General features: G+C 37.1%; 1 protein-coding gene across 1 annotated transcript; it reads left to right on the forward strand.

Moving 5' to 3' along the window:
- On the forward strand, nucleotides 1-23,958 carry LOC136677317 (aldehyde oxidase 3-like). The gene is made up of 35 exons (XM_066654830.1): nucleotides 1-93; nucleotides 268-325; nucleotides 1,696-1,792; nucleotides 3,462-3,570; nucleotides 4,010-4,136; nucleotides 5,139-5,200; nucleotides 5,640-5,717; nucleotides 6,634-6,717; nucleotides 7,350-7,494; nucleotides 8,128-8,220; nucleotides 8,385-8,536; nucleotides 9,576-9,669; nucleotides 10,357-10,466; nucleotides 10,658-10,842; nucleotides 11,774-11,936; nucleotides 12,251-12,340; nucleotides 12,917-13,086; nucleotides 13,210-13,336; nucleotides 13,726-13,848; nucleotides 14,337-14,433; nucleotides 14,802-14,926; nucleotides 15,092-15,225; nucleotides 15,728-15,815; nucleotides 16,101-16,187; nucleotides 17,754-17,945; nucleotides 18,268-18,495; nucleotides 19,095-19,190; nucleotides 19,718-19,846; nucleotides 19,943-20,017; nucleotides 20,113-20,165; nucleotides 20,347-20,461; nucleotides 21,034-21,099; nucleotides 22,097-22,285; nucleotides 22,698-22,865; nucleotides 23,494-23,958. The coding sequence occupies exons 1-35, from the start codon at nucleotides 40-42 to the stop codon at nucleotides 23,545-23,547; spliced, it is 4,017 nt and encodes a 1,338-aa protein (XP_066510927.1). The 5' UTR covers nucleotides 1-39; the 3' UTR covers nucleotides 23,548-23,958.
- Nucleotides 23,959-24,676: the final 718 nt, after the last annotated feature.

Genomic DNA, 24,676 nt, shown 5'->3' on the forward strand with positions numbered 1-24,676 from the left:
GTTTTCCAGATTGAGAAGTAGAGCTGCAGGTTTTGGGAAATGGCTGAGCTACACAGGAGTGATTCTCTTACTTTTTTCGTGAACGGGAAAAAGGTAAGGAGTGATTTTAAAGCAATTTACTTAATACGTTTTAAATATATTTAATGATGTTTTGATTAAAGTTAATTCCTATTGTATTATTATTTATTATAATTTGGAAGGCAATGTTAATACATTATGACGTGAAATAAAATGTGTGATGTTCCATATATCTCTGTTTTGTTGCAGATAACAGTAAAAGATGCAGATCCTGAGACTATGCTGCTGTCTTTTCTCAGAGGGAAGTGTATCCTTTTCTGTTTTTTTTATAATGTTATTTGCAAAAAAGGAAATCCATTTGATCAGCTTCATTCACCATACAGGACCACTTTGCAGTTCGACATTAACAGACTGTAGTCCACCATACTTTTCTACCCCCTTTCACCTGTTCGTCAGTGGTCAGGACCTCATTTGAGTTAGTATAGTGCAAATATTTATTGGTGGGGAATCACTCTAAACACTGCAGTGAACTTGACCTGGTGGAGGAGTGTTGGTGTTTGTTGCACTGATTTGAGTGGATCAGACACAGCAGAGACAATTGCTGCCCAGTTTGTGCTGGTCTTATTTCAATAGTCACTGAATGTTGTCCACAGGACAGTCCAGGCTGGATATTGTAGATTGCTGGACTACTCTCTGTCCACCAGTGCAGTGGCACTGTAATTGACCCACTCGTGTGCCACCATCCCCCTGTGTTCAAATGATATAGTAAAGTAAATTGGACAAAAATGGAGATACATGTTTTTCATATAGTTTATGTACTATAACTGTTATTATGCTATATTTAGGACGTGGGAGTTGTGATTTGATTTTATGCTGTATTTGTTTCCTCAATGTAGTCAGCAGGTTAACAGAAATCCTGCAGTAAAACGTGCAGAGAATGTCTCCTGTTTAATTTTCCTGTAGATGATTTATTTTCACTCACAATAACATTAAATAACATGTAAATGGAACCGGGGTTAATGTAAAGTCTTACCACTATCAAAGATCAGACGTTACAGTTCAGGTCAAAATCAGTGAACCAGAGAGTGAACTCAGTGACAGAGGGAGAGAATGGAAAGAAAAAAGAGAACGGAAAGAAAATAAACAAATATGTAAACTGTCAGAAAATTAGTCACCACAGAGGTGCCTTTTGCTGTCTCTGTGGTGGAACCCTCAAGGCTACATATTTATACCTTTAATTAGGGAACATAATTGTACCTTATTCTATTATACGCTCAATTATATCTCAAGGAATTATATTATATTTTTTATTTGACACATTTCTATAATGAAAACAAATATTCACCTCTGTTTCTGGAGAAGGGAATGTAATACCTTTAGGAAACACAACTGGAGTTTAAACACTGTTGTACCTTTAAAGGTACATTTACAGTCTCTGTACTCTTTAGTGACCAATAATGTACTTCTACTTTTTTCTGAGAGTGTAGAGAGGATAACTTATGGACATAATGTAATACAAAAAATAATAATAAAATGGGAAAATCATGGAGAGCATGAAAGAGAGAACAAGACCACAACCCAGACACTGCATAATTTAGTAAAGAAGCAGGGATTCTGGGGGTCAGAGTTCTGTGTGAGTGTGTGTGTTATTTCCTTAACTTTTTTTTCTGTGTGTAGTGGGGTTAAAGGGCAGTAAATACGGTTGTGGAGGAGGAGGATGTGGAGCCTGCACCGTGATGATCTCCAGATATGACCCACTCACCAAAATCATACAGTATCTTTTATGTTATTATGCTCACCAACTGCTGTCTGGTGCTTGCCTGATTGTATTTCTTGCTCAGTAGATAGTTTCTGGTGATTGCTTGACAGTAACTGGTGCTCACTAGATAATATCTGATGCTAACCACATAATATCTGGTGCACACATTATCAGATTAATTTATCTCATAATGCAATGTCCTGTCTGTTTTCCTCACCATGTGCTAATGGAGCACATGGCTCTGGTTGTTCTTGTCTCTGCCGTAGGCCCGCCTTAGCTCCGCCCTCTCGTCAGTGTCTCCTTTGTAGTCCTGCCCTCTCGTTATTGTCCCTAGGTGTTCCTTGTCAGTGCTCTGTATATATAGTTCCTTTGTTTCAGTGTTCCCTTGTCAGTTCTTGTGTGTGTAGATGTGTTCCTTTGTCAGTTGTCTTACACATTGCCACCAGTGCACAGTTGTTATATTCCTGTCCTAGTTATGTTCAACTAAGTTCTAGTTTGTTTCCTTGTATCCATACTTGTGTTTGTTTTCTGTTTGTTATGTTTGACTTGGTTTAGTTTAATTAAATATTCCTTGCGTGCACGTCCGCTTCCTGCCTCAATTGTGACAGATAATATATTTTTAGTATCTGGTGCTCACTTGGTAATATCTAGTGCCCAAATTAGGTTTGTGACATGAACCTGACCGTATCTTGTGCACAACCTGACAGTGTTTGGTGCATATTTGATAGTATCTCATGCTTACAACATGGTATCTTGGCTCAATTGATAGTATCTGATGTACACTTAATAGTATCTTTTGTTCATGTCATTTATTCACTGTATTATGGTAAAAATAGCACAAAAATAGCAGTTGAATACGCTTTTTCTCTGGAAAGATAAACTTGCTTCTTGTTTAGTGTGAATTTTTATTAATTTTGATACATTTTAAATTTTAATTTTAGATTTTGAGTTGAATGCAGTATTACCCTTAATAACGGTCATATATATGGCCAGTGTAGAATCAGAAAATATGTGAATAAAACAAAAAAAAAACATATACTGTAAAATAAGATGTTTACTGTGTGCTGCTGTTCAGTTACACAGTCCTGAAACCTTCACTTGTTCTTGGAAAATATCTCTTTTAATATGTGACCAATAACAAAGAAGGCTAGATCAGTTGACTGTACATGAGATCCAAGAAATCTCTAATTAGTGAAGGATATTTTACTGTGCACAAATGGCCAAATTCTCAGAAGACTGAACTTTAGTCCCATGTCAGAGCGCCAGCCATGTGATGGTAAATCTGTCTGCAAAGACACATTGAATTATCCACAGTCTAAACAGCTTAACAGAAGTCTTTACAAGGTGGGTCTACTGTCAGAAATAACATAATATATATATATTACAACAAAATTTTAAAAGGAATATGTCATATGCATGCTTATATTTAATTGTGTGAAATATAGTATAATAATTATAATATATAATTTTGACTATTTTAACACTAAAGATTCACACTGAATACACAAAGTATAGTCTATTATACATTTGCTAGGTTGCACTCATGAGCACCATTGTTGGGTAAAATGAAACAAGCTGAATGGCCTACAGCCTACACGTGTGAAAAAAAAGGCAGTAAATGAGAGTGATTGGAAAAGGGCCATTCTGGACTGCTCAGTTAGTAATGATTTCCTTCATTTGAGAGGCATTTCTCAGTGAACTCCTGTCTGATGCCCGTGTGCCATCTCCATGGAGCAGCCATCACCACTGTGGAAGGCATCGGCAGCTCCAAGACCAGATTACACCCAGTACAGGTAATCTGCATTATAATCCAGATCATAGTCCTGATTATAATCCAGACTGGATTAACCTCCATTATCCTTCTATTAGTTTTATTTACAACAGTCCAGATCACAGGCTTAAATGGATTTGTAAGCTAATACTTTTATTCAATGGTTCAAATATTTTTTATTAGTGTTAGTTTTAAAATACTTTTATTTTATTAGTTTTCAATGAGGGTGACATTTACAAAATATCTGATTGAAAAATTATCTCTAGAAAATGTTTAAAAAGTGTAAAAAATTAAAAAAGTTAGGAGTCTAGAGCTAAATGAAACTAGCAAACTATCACCATGTCCCACACATATTACTATAGCAGTAATTTGTTAAGAATTAAAACTATTAGCTGCAAGTACCATAGTTTTCTCTTGTATGTGTGTGTGTGTGTGTGTGTGTGTGTGTGTGTGCGTTTCAGGAGCGTATAGTGAAGGCTAACGGTTCTCAGTGTGGGTTCTGTACTCCTGGGATGGTGATGTCAATGTACACACTGCTAAGAAACAAACCTAAACCCACCATGGATGACATCAGAGAGACACTTGGGGGTAAATACCAAGGGCCTCTGAAGAGACAGGAGCCCATAATTAATATAGTGACATTTTTTGGGATATTATTTATGAAGAAGATATTTCACTGAAATGCTCTATTTGTTAAACAGTTATTTAAGAATTGTTTTAGATACAGTATCATTTTCTTTGTACCTTTCACACTTAACACTCTTTGGAAATATTCATTGGTTCAAACTACAGGGATTAGACAATGAAACTGAAACACCAGTCATTTTAGTGTGGGAGGTTTCATGGCTAAATTGGAGCAGCCTGGTGGCCAATCTTCATTAATTGCACATTGCACCAGTAAGACCATGTGCATCCAATGGTTCAGACATTGTATCCTGAAGGTGGTGCCGTGTATCAGGACGACAATGCACCAATACACACAGTAAGACTGGTGAAAGATTGGTTTGATGAACATGAAAGTGAAGTTGAACATCTCCCATGGCCTGCACAGTCACCAGATCTAAATTTTATTGAGCCACTTTGGGGTGTTTTGGAGGAGCGAATCAGGAAACGTTTTCCTCCACCAGCATCACGCAGTGACCTGGCCACTATCCTGCAAGAAGAATGGCTTAAAATCCCTCTGACCACTGTGCAGGACTTGTATATGTCATTCCCAAGACAAACTGACGCTGTCCTATAGTAGTATGTACACCATACTAATACATTATTGTGGTCTAAAACCAGGTGTTTCAGTTTCATTGTCCAACCCCTGTGGATAGCACTTTCACTGTTATGCTGCAGTAACTTATAGGAAATAAATGAAGCAGTCTCCACGTCAAATTAGCAAAGCATATATAGTAATAAATCGAATAAAATTGAGACTCTAGTCGTGCCTAGGGTGTGTTTATGATTGCAGGTATCCTTTAGACTCAAAGAATGAATGAATAATTACGCTATAATTGTGTATTTTCCTCTGAAGATGACTTGCAAAATGCAAATTGTGGCTGTAAGTTTAATGTCAATATTTAATATTTTATTTGGTTTTCATAGGGAATCTGTGCAGGTGCACGGGTTACCGGCCCATTCTAGACGGATATAGAACCTTCTGTGAGGTGTGTTACTGTTTTTCTAGGGAAAAATCCATTCATGCTTATTAATGTTATATAATGTGAATAGGTGGAGCAACTGTAAAAGAGCCTAAGGTCACCATGCCCAATACAAAAAGTCTGCCAGAGAGGTAAAAGCACCCTGATTTGGGCTGTGGAGAAGTGGAACTGTGTTCTCTGGTGTGATAAAGCTCCTGTCAATACCTTTGTATTGCATTGACAGATCTCACCCAATATCAGTATGGTCAACTAATGCTCTAATGTGGCTGCAGTCAAATCCTCACAGCAGTTTTCCAACATTTAAGCATTTCCAGGAGAATAGACTACTGTTACTGCAATAAAGAGGAATAGCTCTTGATTAATACCCTTCATTTCAGAAGAAATGCTGGATGAGCAGATTTCCAGAAACGGTGGTCATACCATAAATATATTTTTCTCTCTACAGAGTGAAAACTGTTGTCAGGTGAATGACACTGGCTGCTGTTTATCGGATGGAGAGGGACCTTTGGAGTCTATCAAGAATGTGAGATTATTCTTTGGGTCATTGACCCATTTAACAGTTATGTAACTGGGTTAAGTCTTTTTTATATTGTAAACAGGTAAAACCTGTTTTGTCTTTTACTGATTTTAATTGTATGGGCTCAATTTCATGGCTGGGCTGAGGTATTAAAGCCACCTAGTGTTGCATTGTACTAATTTTTGAGTCATATACACATTTATTGCCTTTCGTTAATGTGTTGGCTAGACAAAAATGCATCTACAATTATGTAAATGTAGTGGTGTTACATGGTTTATGACATTTAAAATCTACCAATGCACGGATTACTTTTGAAACCATTTTGCTTTTAAAAAGGGCTTTGTGTTGCCACTTTCTCAGACCTGGTCTTAGTGGAAACACAGTATTTTCCTCAATTCAGGGAGGGACATAAAGATACAGTATGTTCAGTTCCTTAGAACAAGATCACAAGCATCTCCCCAATAAAATATACATCCCAATTTACTTACTAAATACATCTGATCTAATATATTTTTTGTCAGTTAAACAGTTCAGTTGTGTCTTTAAAATGTCATGCCATATGTATGGAATATTACAAATGTTTATTACAAAACTGGGTAATTATTAACATTGTGTAAGTGTACCCCTCTGCATGGATTAGAGTGTGTGCACAACAACAAAATTGCAAATAACATTTCTGCCACACCATCAGTTTTCTGTGTCACAGTCTTATGCTGTTTTTTCTGTGCTTTCACTCTCTCCACAAAAATAGAGCTCTATGTGTTTTAACATTCACTGTAATTATGATTCCACTATGTATTAATCTCACTGCAACAAATCAGCAACATTCTACTTATATGGAAAGTCCAGCTAATGTTATTATTTAGTTTTTTTATAATTCTAATATTTTCCTCAAATGCATTTTTTTTCTCATGTCTCTTAGTGTCAGTTGGAACAACCCAATAATAAAGTGGAGTTTCTGCCTCTGGACCCCACACAGGAGCTCATTTTCCCCCCAGAGCTTATAGTGAGAATTCATTCATTCATTGTCTTTAACCACTTACCCAGGGTCCGGAGCCCACCCAGCCAGTCCTTCACAGGGCGACACACACTCACTTTTGAGTAGCCAATCCACCTACCAAACCTACACGGACACGGGGAGAACACACCAAACTCCTCACAGACAGTCACCTGGAGCAGGACTTGAACCCACAACCTCCGGGTCCCTGGAGTTGTGTGACTGTGACACTACCTGCTGTGCCACCCTATTGTAGATTTAAGCAGAGCAAATAAAACAATTGCCCTACTGATTAATACAAAAAATTACTGACTAATAGAATGGGTGCATCTGCAGATTAGCCAAATGCCCAATGCCAAGGAGTGATGGAGTTCCATCCATTACCTTTGGGATTAGCTGCAGTGGCATTGGTGATTCAGAACTAATTGTTCAACATCACTAGCTCACCTCAATAATGCTCTTGTGGCTGAATACTATCAAATTTTCAGTGTTGCAACATCTATTCTAAAGTACTCCCAGAAGAGTTGAGACTGTTACTGCAGTAAAGAGGAACAAACTCCTAAATAATACTCATACTTACAATAATACTTCATTTTAGAAGAAGCTGGTGTCTAAAGCTTTCAGCATGTATTTTTCTGTAGAGGATGTTGGAGACTGAGGAGAAGATCACTGAGACATTTCAGGGAGAGAGGATGACCTGGATTTCCCCTGTCTCTCTAAATGAACTCATCCAGCTTAAAGCAAAATACCCACAAGCCCCTATCATAATGGGCAACACCAATATAGGTGAGTATGGAGGGATTCATGTGCACATTTAGAATTCTGAGTTTAAGCTGGATTTCTATATGACATGAATGGGATTAATGTGTGAAACACTTGATGAAACAGCATTTATTGATTTATTGATTGGCAGCATTTATATTCTTGCACCTGTTAGAAGGTGAATACAGCACCATTTAAGGTGGAAGGAAGGCACCAGAATGCAACTGCTGCAACATTTGAGATGGAAGACAGCTCCAGACTGTAATTTCTGCACCATTTATGGTAGAATGGAGACACATGAATATAGATACTGCACCATTAGAGGTGGAATGGTGGCACCAGACATAAAATATTGCACCATTAAGGCATAATTGGAATTTTGCATTTTGTAATTTAATGATCTTGTTTCACACTCTTCTGCAGAACTGAACTAAACAAGTTGCAGCTCAAATATTCACTTTTAGAAGTTAACTTATCAATTCCAATCCTGTTTTATGTGTTAATATAATAGAAGGCTGGTAACGGTTAGCTGAAAGAGAGCCTGAGGCAATTATTCCGATTAGAATTAAATGCAATTCAATGCAATTGGAATTAAATGTTGTATAACAAATAAAAATGGTCATTACACTGTTCTGCTTTATCATATCTTTGTATCAGGGCTGGATATAAAGTTTAAAGGTATCGTCCATCCCATAATATTATCAGCTTCTCGAGTGGAAGAACTGTTTAAGGTTACACACAAACCAGATGGTGAGTTTATATGTGTGTGTGCGTGTGCAGGTTTATTTCAAGTTTTTATTTATGTGTATATATTTTTTGACATAACTAGTGGACGCATCATGATTAATGATGATACATTCTTTTGTGTGTGCATTTGTGTGTGTGTGTGTGTGTGTGTGTGTGTGTTGCTTAAGGTGTGTGTATCGGAGCGGGCTGTAGCTTGTCTACTGTGCGAGGTGTGTTGGAGAAGTGTGTGTCTTCACTCTCAGCTGAACAAACCCAAGTACACACTGCTCTGCTACAGCAGTTGAGCCAAGTTGCAGGAGAACAGATACGCAATGTAGCTGTGAGTCACACACACACACTTTTAAGCACTGTCTGGGCAAAACATTGTATTTCCAAACTGGTAACTCCACACGAGAAAGATGAAAACCTCCTTAAATGAAACAGTATGTTTGTCTGTGCACATTTGGAGGACTACTATTGGTCCATTTGTTATCTTTTAAAATAATGAGCAACTGGAATTGAAAAAATGCTGATAATGGTTTTATTTTTTATTTTACCCCATAGTGACAATATAAAATACTTTGCAGAATAGGGAAGCAGGATACTGGAAAAATACTGGGCAAGAACAAATCACTCTAATATGATTGAGGTGATTTTGTAGGGGAGTGCATCTGCACAGAATATAAAAGTAATCTAAAAAATAATGGGGAAAATTTTTCACTCAGAAAAGATTTTTCACCCTGAAATGAGATGGCTTAATAAACTGACTCACATGATATGATTGTATTCATTTAATGCTCTTATCAATCCAGACTTATATCAGTTGATTTAGAAGGATTGTGTTTGGTGGTTTGAGGAGCATGTAGAGTAAATTATGTTTTTGAGATAGAATCCTCCTGTAGATTAGAGCCATGAAAATTAAACAAACAGAACCCCTTTCTTTTGGCATCATACAGCAAAACAACTTGTAACATGAGGTGTTTCATTTAATTTGTCTTGCTTGACATTGCACACCATGTAAAATGAATATTGCACAAACACACGTCGCAGTGACAACACAGAAATATATATATTTTTGCAGCCACCTTGTTTTGTTTATTTAATTTACAGTAAAAATAGTTGTTAGGTACAGTTGTAAATTACAGCACCAAGTTATTTATTGTTCAGCACCAGAAACGTCCAGCGCTAAAGAGAATAACATGTCTTTCTGTATTTTATTCTATTCAAGTAATTTAATGATGAAAATATTATATTGACTAATATTCTTATTTGGCTGAACATTTATGAGATTAATTCTGAGGTCAGCACAAGCGACATAACAGTGGGGTCCTAGTTCATATGTTAACGTGTTGTTATTGTGTGTGTGTGTGTGTGTGTAGACTTTGGGTGGTAATATTGCAAGTGCAGCTCCAAACTCAGATTTAAATCCTGTTTTTGCTGCTGGACGATGTTCTGTGCTGCTGATATCCAAAGGTAAATGAAGCATTCATTTATGATACATACAACTTATAATCCAGTTCAGGGTTGCAGTAGGTCCAGAGCCTACCCGGAATCATTGGGCACAAAGCAGGAACACACCCTGGGGCACAAGTCCTTCACAGGGCAGCACATACACTCACTCACACTTATGAACACTTTTGAGTCGCCAATCCATCTTCCAACGTATGTTTTTGGACCGTGGGAAGAAACCGGAGCACTCTGAGAAAACCCACACAGACACAGGGAGAACACACCAAACTCCTCAGAGACAGTAACCCGGATCGGGGCTCGAACTCACAACCCCAGGATCCTGAAGCTGTGTGACAGCGACACTACCTGCTGCGCCACCGTGCCGCCCTAAAATAAATATTTGTCCGCTTAATTGGTACAGTACAATATGCATCAATAGTAATTAATTTTGTTACCACTTTATTTGGAGATTCCTTACTCCTGATTGTGCAGCATAATCATGATAGCTTTATTCCCCTCTAGCTGACACTTGGCATTGGGTGTGGTGATACAAAAAAGTAATACAAACCTCCTTATTAATACTGAAGTGATAAATAAGATACTGCGTTCATTCATCTTCTGTAACTACTTCATCCTGTACCACACCCTGTCCAGGTGGTTGTAATTTATGTTTATTTTCTCACTTTCTTACATTTTCCTCCCTGATTTCAGAGGGAAGACGTGAAGTTCCACTGGATAAAGATTTCTTTGTAGGCTTTGGGAAAACAATTGTGAAACCGGATGAGATTTTGCTATCTGTCTTCATTCCAATTTCCAGAAAGGTGGGGTTTCTACTGAATACTGAAAAATAATAGAATCATGTTTCAAAATACATATGCATGTATGAGGGATTTGGTCTTATGAACTATAATCCATATTTGGTAATATGTAATATGGACTATAGTCATTCTCTCTCTCTTTCTCTCTCTCTCTCTCTCTCTCTCTCTCTCTCTTCCTCTCTCTCTCTCCTCAGGATGAGGTTGTGCGAGCATATCGTCATGCTCCTCGTAAAGAAAATGCTTTGGCCACTGTCAATGCAGGAATGCGAGTGCTATTTGTGGAGGGTTCAAATGTTGTGAAGGAGATAAGTGTTTTTTATGGAGGAGTGGGACCCTGCACATTTAGTGCTGACAAAACCATCCAGCAGATTATCGGCAGGTAGAACCAATGCACTCATTTAACTTATTGAATCAGTTTAATAAATAAGAGCAATGGGCAGACAAATCTAAAGAAGCAATATACAATATTGTCTGATCATTTTCTTCATGTTATGAATCAGCTGTTCCACCGACACATACAGTAGTTGCCTGGACACATCTGAGAGACTGTACTTAATCTGTTTTATCATGTGAACTTCGTAGAATAAAAATGTTAAAATAAAGAATTTTATAAATATTGTTTGCTACTTTCTGGTGGTGAAATATCAGTTCAAGGGCTTTTAGACTCCCCAAAAGTGGACCATACTATTTCTTCTTTGGTCTGCCTGCCTTACTCCCATTAGTTGCTGTTGTGCAACCAGAGGAGGCACAGTACGATGACTAAAGTAGCTAACAGTCTAGCGTGTTTAAACTGAATTAGATTGTGTCAACTGCATATAGACGAATGCTAACATCAGTTAGCTGTAAGTATCAGTTTACTGTAAGGATTATAAGGCTCCAGTTCACTGAAGTACATGACTGCACTGAACTGGTTTCCCCTCTACATCCAGGAAGAAAAAGTTAATCACCCCTATTTTCACTGCGTAATTCTTACTCTACCCAATTTTAGCAGAAATTTAATCCAAGTATTATTAGTTTCCAAATCCACTCTGTTAGCTATTAGTTGAACTCCCCCATCACACATGAAGAACAAACACTGTGATGGTCAATACATGCCTCCTCCATTGCTAGACACTCACCCTGCTTGAAGAAAGTGCCAACTGCCCTGGGAATCCCGGACTCGGGTGGCTGAGGCATCACAAAGTATCACCATTTAGGGCCAATGCTTACATCACTGGGCCACTCAGGGTCCTCTGTGAAAATATTTTCCAAAATAATCAAGTTTAATGTTTGTTTCCTCATATGAGTCTCATTTTATTTTCTTGTGGCAGGCCGTGGAATGAGGTAACGATGAGTGATGCATACAGGACCCTGGTTGATGAAGTCACTCTTGGGGCTTCAGCTCCAGGGGGTAAAGTGATGTTCCGAAGGTCTCTGACCCTTTGCTTCCTGTTCAGATTCTACCTCCATGTTGTTCAGCATATTAAAGACATGGTAAATTCACCATGTTTACCTTCTACACCTTCAGGCCTTTCTTCCACTCACCCTAAATTCACTGGGCTCAGCCCACACTCATCTACATCACGTGTAAAATGTGCCCCTCGCCTGGCTCCACTGCCACTTAACTTGTCCGCCTTCAGAGCATTCCCCACTCACCAGACTCCATCCCAACTCACCTGACCTCATCTCACTTATTTGGCCCCACTCAAACCCATCAGATCCATCCACATACTTGCTATGATTATGTATTTTTTTCTATGTATTTGTATATGTAAATTCTGTACATTTGACCATATAATTGATTTCAGAATGTGAGTGATGGAGAGATTCCCTCAGAAGAGCTCAGTGCTGTGGAGCCTCTGCCTAATACCATCCAGCCTGGCTACCATGAGTTCCCGGTAATACACAATATTCACTCGCCTTATTAATGTTAAGAAATGGCTTACGAAAAATCGATTTCCCCTAGTGCAAATCTGATGTTATTTCAGGTGTTAATTCTTTTCTTTTTTGTGCACCTACTTTAATGCTTTTCAAATTCCAAACTTCAGTAATTTACAGATGTGTCGAACAGAAACTTCACTGACGTTCTGTTGCCCTTCAAACAGACAGTTACAAAAAGCATGCCACACACGCCTCAGGTGCCATGCACACTTCTCTCTCCACTGAGAACAATGAACTGAGTTTGGGATTACTTATGTTATTTGCAAATTATTTAGAAAATGTTAAACCAATTTCTAAGACTGAACTTTAGAAATGTGGCTGCAGATTTATTCTGAGAAATTAAAAACATATTTCCATTTTTATGGGTCTTTAGTTTGCTACATCATTTGAACACAGCGGCTAGGCTTCACGTCGTGTGAAAATGACATGATGAATTTTATTAACTTCTTTTTTAAGGGCAGTTTTGACCTGGAATAAAATAAATAAAGAGTGTGTTCTAAGTTGGTCTATATATGGTGTGCATGTGTGTCTAGGGTGTGTCAGAGGGTCAGTCCATGCAGGACCCTGTTGGTCGGAAAGTTCATCATCAGTCTGCAGTGTCTCATGCCACAGGAGAAGCTGTTTACTGTGATGATATCCCTCAAACTCAAGGAGAACTGTTTCTCTCTGTGTTCACCAGCTCCAGAGCACATGCCAAGATCATGTAAATGCATGCACACCCACACACACACACACACACACACACACACATCTCTGGAAATTTTAAAGCTTTGAAATAGCTGAAACCTGTTGTGTAATAATTATAAATGAATATTGTTTTTTTCAGTGACATTGATGTGAGTGGAGTTCGGAATATGCCTGGTGTGGTGGACATTTTCACGGCTAAAGATATCCCTGGAAAAAAGGTCCGGTCCTTCATTGGAATAGATGAAGAGATACTCGCTGAAAATGAGGTAGCTCTGTTTTTTTAAACCCCAGCATTTGTTAGCTACATTATCTTCATAACTCCAGTGCAAAACTAACTTATGTTAGAAGTGACACACAAGTCTGAATGCATGTTTACATTAACAAAGACATTTTGATTGTAAATGTTTATGCCTAAATGTTTCTAGTTCATAATAAAATTATATCACAAGTAGACAAAATGATACTTTAAAACTAAATAAAAAAGAAAATTGAGCTGTAACGGTGTAGGTTCTCCTCCACACAGGTTTAATAATTAAAAAAATGTTACTGTTACAAGCTATCGTGAACTGGCAATGACTAAAACTTTATATCGCTGTACATTTTTGGCTTATTGTTCACTCCTGCAGAAAAAAAAAACTTACTTATCTGTCCTCAGGTGACTTGTGTGGGGCAAATGATTGGTGGCGTTGTTGCAGATACAAAACTTCATGCCAAATTAGCAGCAGCAGCACTGAAGATCAAATATGAGGACCTGCAAGACTCAGTCTTCACTGTAGAGGTCAGTAGGAACCGAGTCTGTGGTCTAGGTGTAATATTTCATTTTGCTATCAAAAAGTAATAAACAATATTTAGGATAGGTTTCATTCATTATTTGTACTTTTATCTGTCAGTTTCAACACATGAGACAAACTGCCCTGGAGTCTCTGAATAAATCTGTTAATTTTTCATAGAGCTGGTTACCCATATACAACAGTCATGTTCAAAATAGTAAAGTGCATAATCTCTGATGCATCCAAACCACTAGGAGCCAGTTAAACAGCTATGTGCTAACATAAAAATGAATCGCAGGGAAAAAAAAATATCTGATTGCTACTTGAACTTGTTTTACTAGAATTAATATAGTTTCAGCTTATATTATAAGTTCCAAACAACACAGAACACAGGTGATGCTTCTGTAAATGTTTTATTTATTATGCTAAAGAAGAATGACGTTGCTATTGCTGATGTGTCTGTGTGTTTATGATGTGTTCATGCAATGTTTTGCAGGAAGCCATGGAGAAACACTCTTTCTTTCCTCCTCAAAGACAGATTCAGAGAGGAGATGTGACCAAAGCCTTTCAGGAGGCTGACCATGTTTATGAGGGTCAGAGTTAAATTAAAAGAAACATTAAATTACCTTAAAATTAATTTTTGTATGATCAATCACAAAGCATCATAATATTGAACAGTAAACACATGCATCGGCAAATTTTAAAGAAACTATTTTGCAAAATGTCAAGTCTAACACTTTTAAAGCTAATGCCTATATGTTTCTAATTATGTTTTGCATTATGCACATGGTTTATAATTATATTTAAAAAGTGCATTATGAAATGTCAACATTGGGAATGATATGAATTTAGTTGCAATGAAGTCATGATACCAATTCAAAATGTGTAGTAGAAATCTAACATACATTTTTAAATACATATATAGCCATGATTATAAAGTCTATGAATTCCAAAATCTTAGGAGAGATCCGTCTAGGTGGTCAGGAGCATTTCTACATGGAAACGCAAAGCATGCTAGTCATTCCAATTGGAGAAGAGAAGGAGATGAAAGTCTACCTGTCCACACAACACCCAGCAATGACTCAGGTTCAGTTGTTCCAATATATGTCCAATTACACTAGAAAAAATTCTGGACACTTTATCAGAAACACCTCCCCCATCTACTTCCAGTAACTGGCTGTTTAATTAGACACTCCATTGTATTAGCACTGAAGTTTGATATTTTTATAATTGCTTTGTTCTGTTCTGTAGGAGGCCATAGCGGAGACATTGGGTATTCCATCTAATCGTGTTTATTGTCATGTTAAACGGCTTGGTGGTGCTTTTGGTGGAAAATTGACCAAAACGTCCATCCTGGCCTCTATCACTGCACTGGCTGCTTGGAGGTAACATCACTGTTTTCTTCACACTGCTGGACCTCATGTTTACACAATCTAATCCATCCACATGTAAGGCCTTTCAGCTGCAAGGCAAAAAAAAAATCTATCTTTGACAGTATTTATCAAAAGCATATTTTTACTGAGGACAGGAATATGATTTTCAAAATGTTTCTTTGGCTACACTACGCCTATTTCTAAAGTTCCAATACATGTCCAAAGTTGTGCTACACTTATTTTAAAGGTTATATCATACACTTGTCTCTATAGATCCATTGCACAATTTTTCAGTGGTTACACCATATATGTTTACATAATTAATATACATTTACATGCTTATGCTACAGTCATCTCCATGGTGACATCATGGTGACATCTCTACACCAACTTTAATAATTACACTGCACCCATATCCATGATTACATTACATTTTGTTATTGATAGATTGATGGTGTGTGTGTCTGTGTGTGTGTGCCTGTGTGTGTGTGTGTGTGTGTGTGTGTGTCTGTAGGACTGAAAGGCCAGTGAGGTTAGTGTTGGAGAGAGGAGAGGACATGTTAATAACTGGAGCTCGTCACCCAACACTGGGGACATACAAGGTCAGACTTTTTTTTTTGCTGTATTTTTAAGAGGGATAGTCTGGGCAATATAATGAGATTTATCAATTAAATTAATTTATAAATTACTGCATGGATATGGTGATTAATAAATATTAACCAACTGAATCACCAGGAACTCAGAGTATTGGAACAAAAATATATATAATTCCAAAAGACATAAGTATTTCAAATTATAAATTTTACAATAATTTACATCTAATCTAATAAAGAAAATATTTACAGATATGAGACTTATGTGATCCCTCTGTGTGTGTGTGTGTGTAGGTGGGCTTTATGAAGGATGGCAGAATCACAGCAGCTGACGTTCATTTCTTGACCAATGCGGGGAACACACCCGATGAGTCTGTACTGGTAAAGAAAAAGAAATCCACCCTAAAACTATCTGATACTTTTCATGAAACTTCTTCTCGTTCTCACTTTGCTGGTTTTCTAACACTATTCACTGGTTCTATTGATTAATCCCTGGCCACCAATCACTATAACATTATGACGAGCACTGCTGTGTCTGATCCACTTGTACCAGCACAACACACACTAACACACCACCACATCAATCATTGCAGCGCTGAGAAGGAATCCAAATCACACTGCTGCTCTGTGGTGGTTCTGTGGGGGTCCTGACCAGTGAAGAAAAGGGCAAAATGGGAATAAGAATTTAGTATGAAGTATGCAGAGCAACAAATGGACTACAATCTGTGATTGTGGAACTACAAAGTGCTCCTGTATAGTCAATGGAGCTGAGAGAATGGACAGCAAGTGTAGAAACAAGGAGGTGGTTATAATGTTATGGTTGATCGGTTTATGCCCAATCACAGACTCATTTCTATTCATTTCAGTATTTCCGCTATTGTCCATTTTTTGTAAATCCATAATTATTTATTCATACACATATTACTGTTTTACAGTGACCCTGAAAATGATTAAGCGAAAAAAGATGATGATGATGATGATATTACTATTACTGTTTTACTGTATCTTATTATGTTGTTTGCATCTTGGTTCTAACTGGTTATTTTGAGTCTTGGTTCCTCTCAGAGGTTCTTCCTGTTAATCTGAGGCCGTTTTTTCCCATTGATTAGAGGGAGGTTCTCTTGAGTCTCGGTGTGTCTCTGTGTTTTTTTTTTTTATTCTTGATGCCTCTAAGTCAGATATCTTCAAACTGTGGAAAGAAACAAAAAGAAATAAGAAGAAATAAAAATAAATGCAAAAATATATTTAAACGACTCTGTTACAAAAAGGAGGGTGGCACGGTGGCGCAGCAGGTAGTGTCGCAGTCACGCAGCTCCAGGGACCTGGAGGTTGTGGGTTCGATTCCCGCTCCGGGTCACTGTCTGTGAGGAGTTGGTGTGTTCTCCCCGTGGGTTTCCTCCGAGTGCTCCGGTTTCCTCCCACAGTCCAAAAACACATGTTGGTAGGTGGATTGGCGACTTAAAAGTTTCCGTAGGTGCGAGTGAATGCGTCTGTGTTGCCCTGTGAAGGACTAGCGCCCCCTCCAGGGTGTATTCCCGCCTTGTGCCCAATGATTCCAGGTAGGCTCTGGACCCACCGTGACCCTGAATTGGATAAGCGGTTACAGATAATGAATGAATGTTTTAGTTGAGTGGGGAACCCAAGTTCTCAAACAGTACCAAGGGGGGTCCTCATCTTGTTCTTCGTGTTATTTTGAGAGCAATTTTGAAATATTGAGCTTTAAAGAACCTCATGTGTGTTTGCCTATAGACAAGAGTCTAGACATGGCCTTCACCAAACACTCCACTGAATATTAATTAATTCTCACATAATAAGAATATATGAATAACTTTGAAGCTCATAACGCTATGTAGATTAATTAGCATTTAGAGGAAATAAAAATGAAATTGGTTTTGTTGTGAACTTTTTGTGAAGATTTGAAATCTCTCTCTCTCTCTCTCTTTCTAGGTTGTAGAGAAGATGCTGCTCCATATGGACAATGCCTATAACATTCCGAACCTTCGTGGCCAAGCAGTGGCTTGTAAAACCAACCTTCCCTCCAACACAGCATTCCGAGGTTTCGGCGTTCCTCAAAGCATGCTGGTCATCGAGAACATGATCAACGATGTTGCCATGACCCTTAAATTGATGGATGAAAAGGTCAGAATTTAATGAACTCTTTAATGAACTGAAAAGGTCAGAATATAATTAATACATACTTAAGCATTATATTTACAAAAAAGTATGGTAGATAATGGTAGATTGAATAATACATTATACTTAATAAATAGAAGTTTTGGAATAATTTTAAATATTTATCATTTGAAATATTTTTTACTCATTCACGAAATAATCATAGTTTCTGAATACTGTAGAATTATTCTTAGTAGAAATGGATTAAATCAAAATGACTGTTTTTAGGGACTAAATAACAGTTATACTTTTATTAATTTTATTTTTATTTACTTTCTGTGTGTTTTAGGTCAGGGAGAAAAACTTATATAAGGGAATCTGTCTCACTCACTATAAGATGGAGTTTGACTCTGAGAATCTTCATCGCTGCTGGACACAGTGTAAAGAAAAGAGTGATCTGGACCACAGACGCCTGGACATTGCTCGGTTTAATGAGCAGAACCGCTGGAAAAAACGAGGAATCGCTTTAATCCCTATTAAATATGGCCTCGGCTTTGCTGAGGGCTTCCTCAACCAGGTGCGGAAGGGTTTTGCTTTGTCGTATAGTTTGGAGTGCCCAGTGAAGGGATTATTTTGTTGACTTGATATACTTTTTCCTTTTTTTACTTACTATTTTTCACATTTTATACTATATTTTAGAGTAGTAGTAATAATAGTAGTAGTACTGCTGAATTGATGCTAGATGTTCTGATGGTAGTTAATATGGTACATCTCTTATGCTACCTGGAGGTTTCTTTGCCGATGCAGTGATATTATAGCAGATAGTTGCTATGGCAATTCTAAGCATCTTCTTTGTTATTCCAGGTGTATGTGAGGGTGTTGTTAATTGGTTGCACTGGATTTGAAGTTAATTAGTATGGAAACATAGATGGGAATGTGGAAAGCAAAATTCTATTCCAGATGATTCTATTGGAACATCTGTTTATTGTTATTATTGTATTGAACATTCTTAATTGGTTACTCCAGTATCTTTCATTGTTGCTAGGTTGTTGCTAGAGTTGAGTGTATGCTAGTGTATGTTTTTTCATAGCCATTTTGAGCATTCTTTCAATATATATTGAGATAAATATTGCTATGCAGAAAGCCTAATTGTATAATTTGTGTTTATATGAACAGGCAGCTGCTCTGGTTCATATCTATAAAGACGGGTCTGTGTTAGTGAGTCATGGAGGAACTGAAATGGGTCAGGGAATTCACACCAAAATCCAGCAGGTAAAAAATAAACAAATAAAAAGTATTAGTAATTCCAGACATATGGATAAATGTCCTCATTCACTAATAGCAGTTTTTAAGTATTTAACAATTCACTAGCTGTTTCTAGTACAGTTTTCATTTGTGGAACAAAGGTTTCTATTCACACCTAGTTTGAATTTTCAAAATTAATGAATAAATATCTAAAAATAATAACATCAAAATTTTGAGAACATACATATGCTCAATAAATAAACTATGTAGATTCTCACTCATTTTTACATTAGTTCACAAAATTACCCTGAAATAGCTCAGCATGTTCACATTTAAGTGACATGTTGTGGTCACTGTTTATCATTGCTGTAATGTAAATACATCACTCATACAATCATTACCAAAAAAGGATTGCTCTTTGTGTCTGTTTTGTGTCATAGCAGAAGAGCCAGTGTCTGAGTAAAACAAATGGATAGCATTGTAACTAATGCATTGTTATATGCATCTATTTCCTCTGTGTGTGTGTGTGGGGGGGTGTGTGTGTGTTTGTGTAGGTGGCGAGCAGAGAGTTGAATGTTCCTCTCTCTCTTGTTCACGTTTCTGAAACGAGTACAAGCTCTGTCCCAAACACAACTCCCACTGCAGCATCCTTTGGAACTGATGCTAATGGCATGGCTGTCCGGGTAACACACACATGCGCACACACATTTCAGGACTGCACTAACAGCGTGACTGTTCAGATAACAGTGTATTGAATTTCACCATCATTTATTTTGTAGAATGCCTGTCAAACTCTGTATAAACGACTGGAACCAATCAGGAAGCAGAACCCGAATGGAACATGGGAAAACTGGGTAGAGCGATTTCTGATTGCAAATTTATTAATTAAATTACATATGTCAATGCATGAGCATATTCACCATAAAATCTTTACATTGTGTTGAGGCAGATATCTAAAGCGTTCCTGGACAGGATCAGTCTCTCAGCAACTGGATTCTACAGGTATAATCAACATTTATATTCAGCTATTTTCTATTAGAAGATGTGCATACTGTCTGTGACAATTTAGGGTCCATTTTATATTGACTGTATATGTATTTGTATCTGGTTAAATCTATTGCTATGTATTCCTCCTGTTTCAGTGTGTGTATGTGTTAATGTGATTGATTGTTTGTTGTATCAGAGGTCATGACCTGTATATTGACTGGGAGAAACAGGAGGGAAGACCTTATGCTTATTTCGCCTATGGAGCCTGCTGCAGCGAAGTGGAGATGGACTGTCTGACGGGAGAGTACAGGGTCAGTTATTACTATAGATAATGCTAAAAAACATTATTATAAAAAAAATTACCATGGTTTCATCATTTTTTTAATAACCAAACTCTGGCCAGAACACTTCTGACAGAAATCATCCCTCAGTATCAATTAATTTTTATTTAATTACAATTTTATTTACAAAGTTACATCATGAATTACATGTTTAGCAGGCTAGACATTCTCTTTAACGAGGCACCCGTATTAGCACAATAAAATAACCTTTGAAATTGAAATGGAAGCATAATATGTATATTATTGTGTATTTTGTCATATAAATATTTTATTGTGTATAAATAATCTTGTGATGTCTGATTATTTACAACAAAATTGCTAAACTGTATAAAATATTACAAGCAACAGGGAATGATATTATTAAATGTGAAACAATAATGGAAACTTTTGTGCAATACACAAACTTTCTTTCATTCCCTCGTGTCATAGCATGTGCTATTATAGTAGCATTAGAAATTCCTCTATATTTCTATATTTACTACTATATACATGTTAAACTGGACAGTTTCACCCCAATAAGAAACACCTTATGTCTTCCTCAGACTTTACGGACAGACCTGGTTTTTGATATTGGGAAAAGTATAAATCCAGCAATCGATATTGGACAGGTAAGAGACATACATCACTCACCTGTTTAACAGTGGTGGGCAAGGGACAAGGAGACAGAAGCTAATGCATAGGTGAAGGGTTAGTAGCCCTTAGGAGACTTCGCTTATCATGGACATTATTGCATGATTCTGATTTTGCCTTTATATGCCACATCCACATTAAACAATGTTTTCCATGCCCATGTTTCATATAATTTTTTTCACAACCCCCCTAAATACTGCTTTCAGCTTGTAGTAAAGAGTCAGTAGATTTTGCCAGACCGCCATTAGCCATATAGCCATTGTCACAAAGGAGTTTCTGGCATTTCAAAAACAGGAAAGCCCAAAATACATACCCTTGTCTTTGGAAGGTTTGGAGAAGTCTTTGTTTACATGTGGTTTTTATGTGATTTTGTTGTACAGAAGATATGGAGGGCAGGACTAATAAGTGCAGAAATGAAAAAAGGAGCACAAGGTTTTATTCATAATCTATAACACCAGCATCAATATTTTTCTTGTTCATAAATATAAAACTAGATGATCAAACACCAAACAAAAGAAGACCAAGAACATTTTGTTGATTTCAAGAAATACAATCACTTATTTATTCAATGCAAATAGTTAAAGCACATGAAGTTTAAGGTGGCTGTGCACAGCGATTTGGAGCTTTATAAATAAGGCCACAAAATGTCTGCCCACCGCTTCTTCCTTTTATGATATTTCAGGCAAATACACACTTACAGCAAATAAGACAAATTCAGCAGTCCTCTCTCTGAGATATATTATGTGTGTAAATGTTGCCAAGTTCTGAGCTGTCCTACTGAGCTTGTGAACTAACCAACACCGAACCAAGGCTCTGGCCAACGCTTATTGTGTCTCACCAAACATAGCCCCAGAAACACACACAAATGGAGCGGGTTCCTGTCTTATTTCATAATATTCAATCACAGTTCCCTGTGAAGAACCTGCTGTGGTTCCAGCTGGGAACTAATTTTTCTGGGTTTTTTTGTGTGTTCAGATTGAGGGAGCATTTATTCAAGGTGTGGGTTTGTACACCATGGAGGAGCTGAAGTTTTCCCGCTCCGGTGTGTTGTATACTCGAGGTCCTGGTCAGTACAAAATTCCTGCCGTGTGTGACATCCCTCTACAATTTAACATTTATCTTCTTGATGAATCCCACAACCCTCATGCCATCTACTCTTCAAAGGTAAAGTTATTTTCATAACAATGTCCAAGCTTGTTATCAAAACCTAGTCACATGCCAGCACTTTTTTCCAGTAAGATTTCCAGTAATAGAGCTACTCAATATAACAGAGAAAAGGCATCATTTTAACCATGTTGAAAACACATCTTTGAATATGTGTCCTTGGATAAATACCATTAAATATGTCTACGAGGTTTTCCAAACTAAATTATGGAAAAATAACAAAGATATGCAGGGAGTTTACCTTAAAGGTTTAGGTTGATTTGACCTTTTTTATATATTTTTTATCCTTTAATTATAATGTGGTGGCGCCTCTGTATGTTCTTGTAGGTGACCAGACTGTGTGTGGTATTTAATGTGGTTTATTTATCTGAGTTGTTTATAGATGTTCTGTTTGTTTGTTTGTGTGATTCAGGGTATTGGAGAGCCAACTCTCTTCCTGGGCAGTTCAGTGTTCTTTGCTCTGAAGGAGGCAGTGTCCGCAGCTCGTAAGGACGCTGGACTGTTCGGACCTTTCCCTTTTAACAGTCCAGCAACATCTGACCGAACCTGCATTGCATGCAACACCCAGTTTACACAGATGGTACACAAATATACACATGCATTTGCAAACTCACACAAACTTAGCAGATGTACTATTTTAAAAATTTCCACCAAAATGCATTTAAATGTAATAGCTTATCATGTTTGAATTTTTCCCCCTGTAAAGTGCAGAATCAATTTTTTGTAGTCCTTGAATGAACTGGCACCATAAAGCTGATACCCCACGGCCATGTTTTACATTAGTACAGAATCTCTAAAACACTAAGGCCTCTAAGTGTCAATGTTATAAATGTTTCGTAACATGAAGAATAATTGGGAAGAAAAAACTTACACGTATATGTGTATGAATGTGTATTTTAATTTGACATAATTGTAATTTGTAAATCGTGTGGTACAGCAGCGCAACTGGCAGTGTCACAGTTTTTGTGATTTTTTTTCCTGTGTACGGTTTCTTCCCACGGTCCAAAATCACACACTAGTAGATTGATTAGCTACTCAAAAGTGTCTATAAGTGTGAGTGGGGGTGAATGTGTGAGTGTGTGTTGCCCTGCGATGGACTGGTGGACTGGACAAAGATCGGAAACACTGCGATCCTGAAATGGATAAGCGGTTACAGATGAATGAATGAATAATTTGCAAATCAACCTTTTGTATTTTTTTTCCTTCAGATTCCAGAGGAAGAAACAGACAAGTCCAAGTTGTGGGCTTTGGAGCTGCCATGAAGCATAAATTCTGAAGAATGACACATTTAGTCTCATTTTTTAGTTTTGTCTCAATAATGATCATTTTTAGCTTTTTACGCAGTTAAGACATTTATTGTTTGTGTAATCCTAAAGTATAAGATGCAATAACATTATCAGGTATTTTACCAAAACAGGATTTAGAATATTTGGCTTAAAATGAACTAATACTTGTTAAACCTAAAATGTGATTACTAAAAACCAGTATCATCTGAAAGAAATCAGTTCACATTTTTGTGATTTTTAAATTAATAACTCACTCTTGAAGCACTTTATTTAAATATAAGTTTTATTAATCATACACTACATTACACATGTTCATGCATAATAAATGAATAAACATTAGTGACAATGCTGAAAAAATGAGTTCCATAATGATATATATATATATTTATTATTACATGATCATGTTAGTACTTTATTATTATGTGATCATGTTAGTACATTCAGAACTTCTAATCAACATACTCTTGTCTATATCAATAATTTTTTTTTCTGTTATGTCCCCTCTGTGTTTTCTTGTACTGTCCTTTTAAAACCATGCTACTAAGCTGTATTCACGTGACTGCCCCATCTGCCACATGGAAGCAACCTAAATGCTGAGGCAGACCAAGCGACTTGAGCAACACGTCCCAAAGAAAGAAACAGCATGTGTGGTTTGGACGTGCTGTGTTTTGACTATAATTAAAACGGCACTGAACAAAAAGATGTGAAATGTAAATGCTGAGAAAAAACAGCTTCAGTGACCAGAGCACAATCACACACCAAATATAAACAGGGCTCAGAAAACAAGAGAGGAACAAGCTCCCAGCAACATTAGAAAAAATATCCCAACTTTAACACAAAAACAAAATAATTGATAATTAATCATAATCGTGGTTAAAATGTACAATTAATAGTGATATTTATTTGCGCTTATATTGCCCAACACTATATATATACTAATGCTAATACTGAAGACTTTCTGATAAACTAATACTAATTTATTTTTGATCCAGTTAAGAGATTTTCATATGAGCCAATTAAACCAAAGATTTCAGAATTGTAATCTTCATTAATGTGGGCATTTGTATGGTTAAAAATTTACTTCTTTGCTACATTTTTGGAAAAG

Source organism: Hoplias malabaricus, chromosome X2 (genome assembly GCF_029633855.1).
Source record: "Hoplias malabaricus isolate fHopMal1 chromosome X2, fHopMal1.hap1, whole genome shotgun sequence".
NCBI classification, from domain to species: Eukaryota; Metazoa; Chordata; class Actinopteri; order Characiformes; family Erythrinidae; genus Hoplias; species Hoplias malabaricus.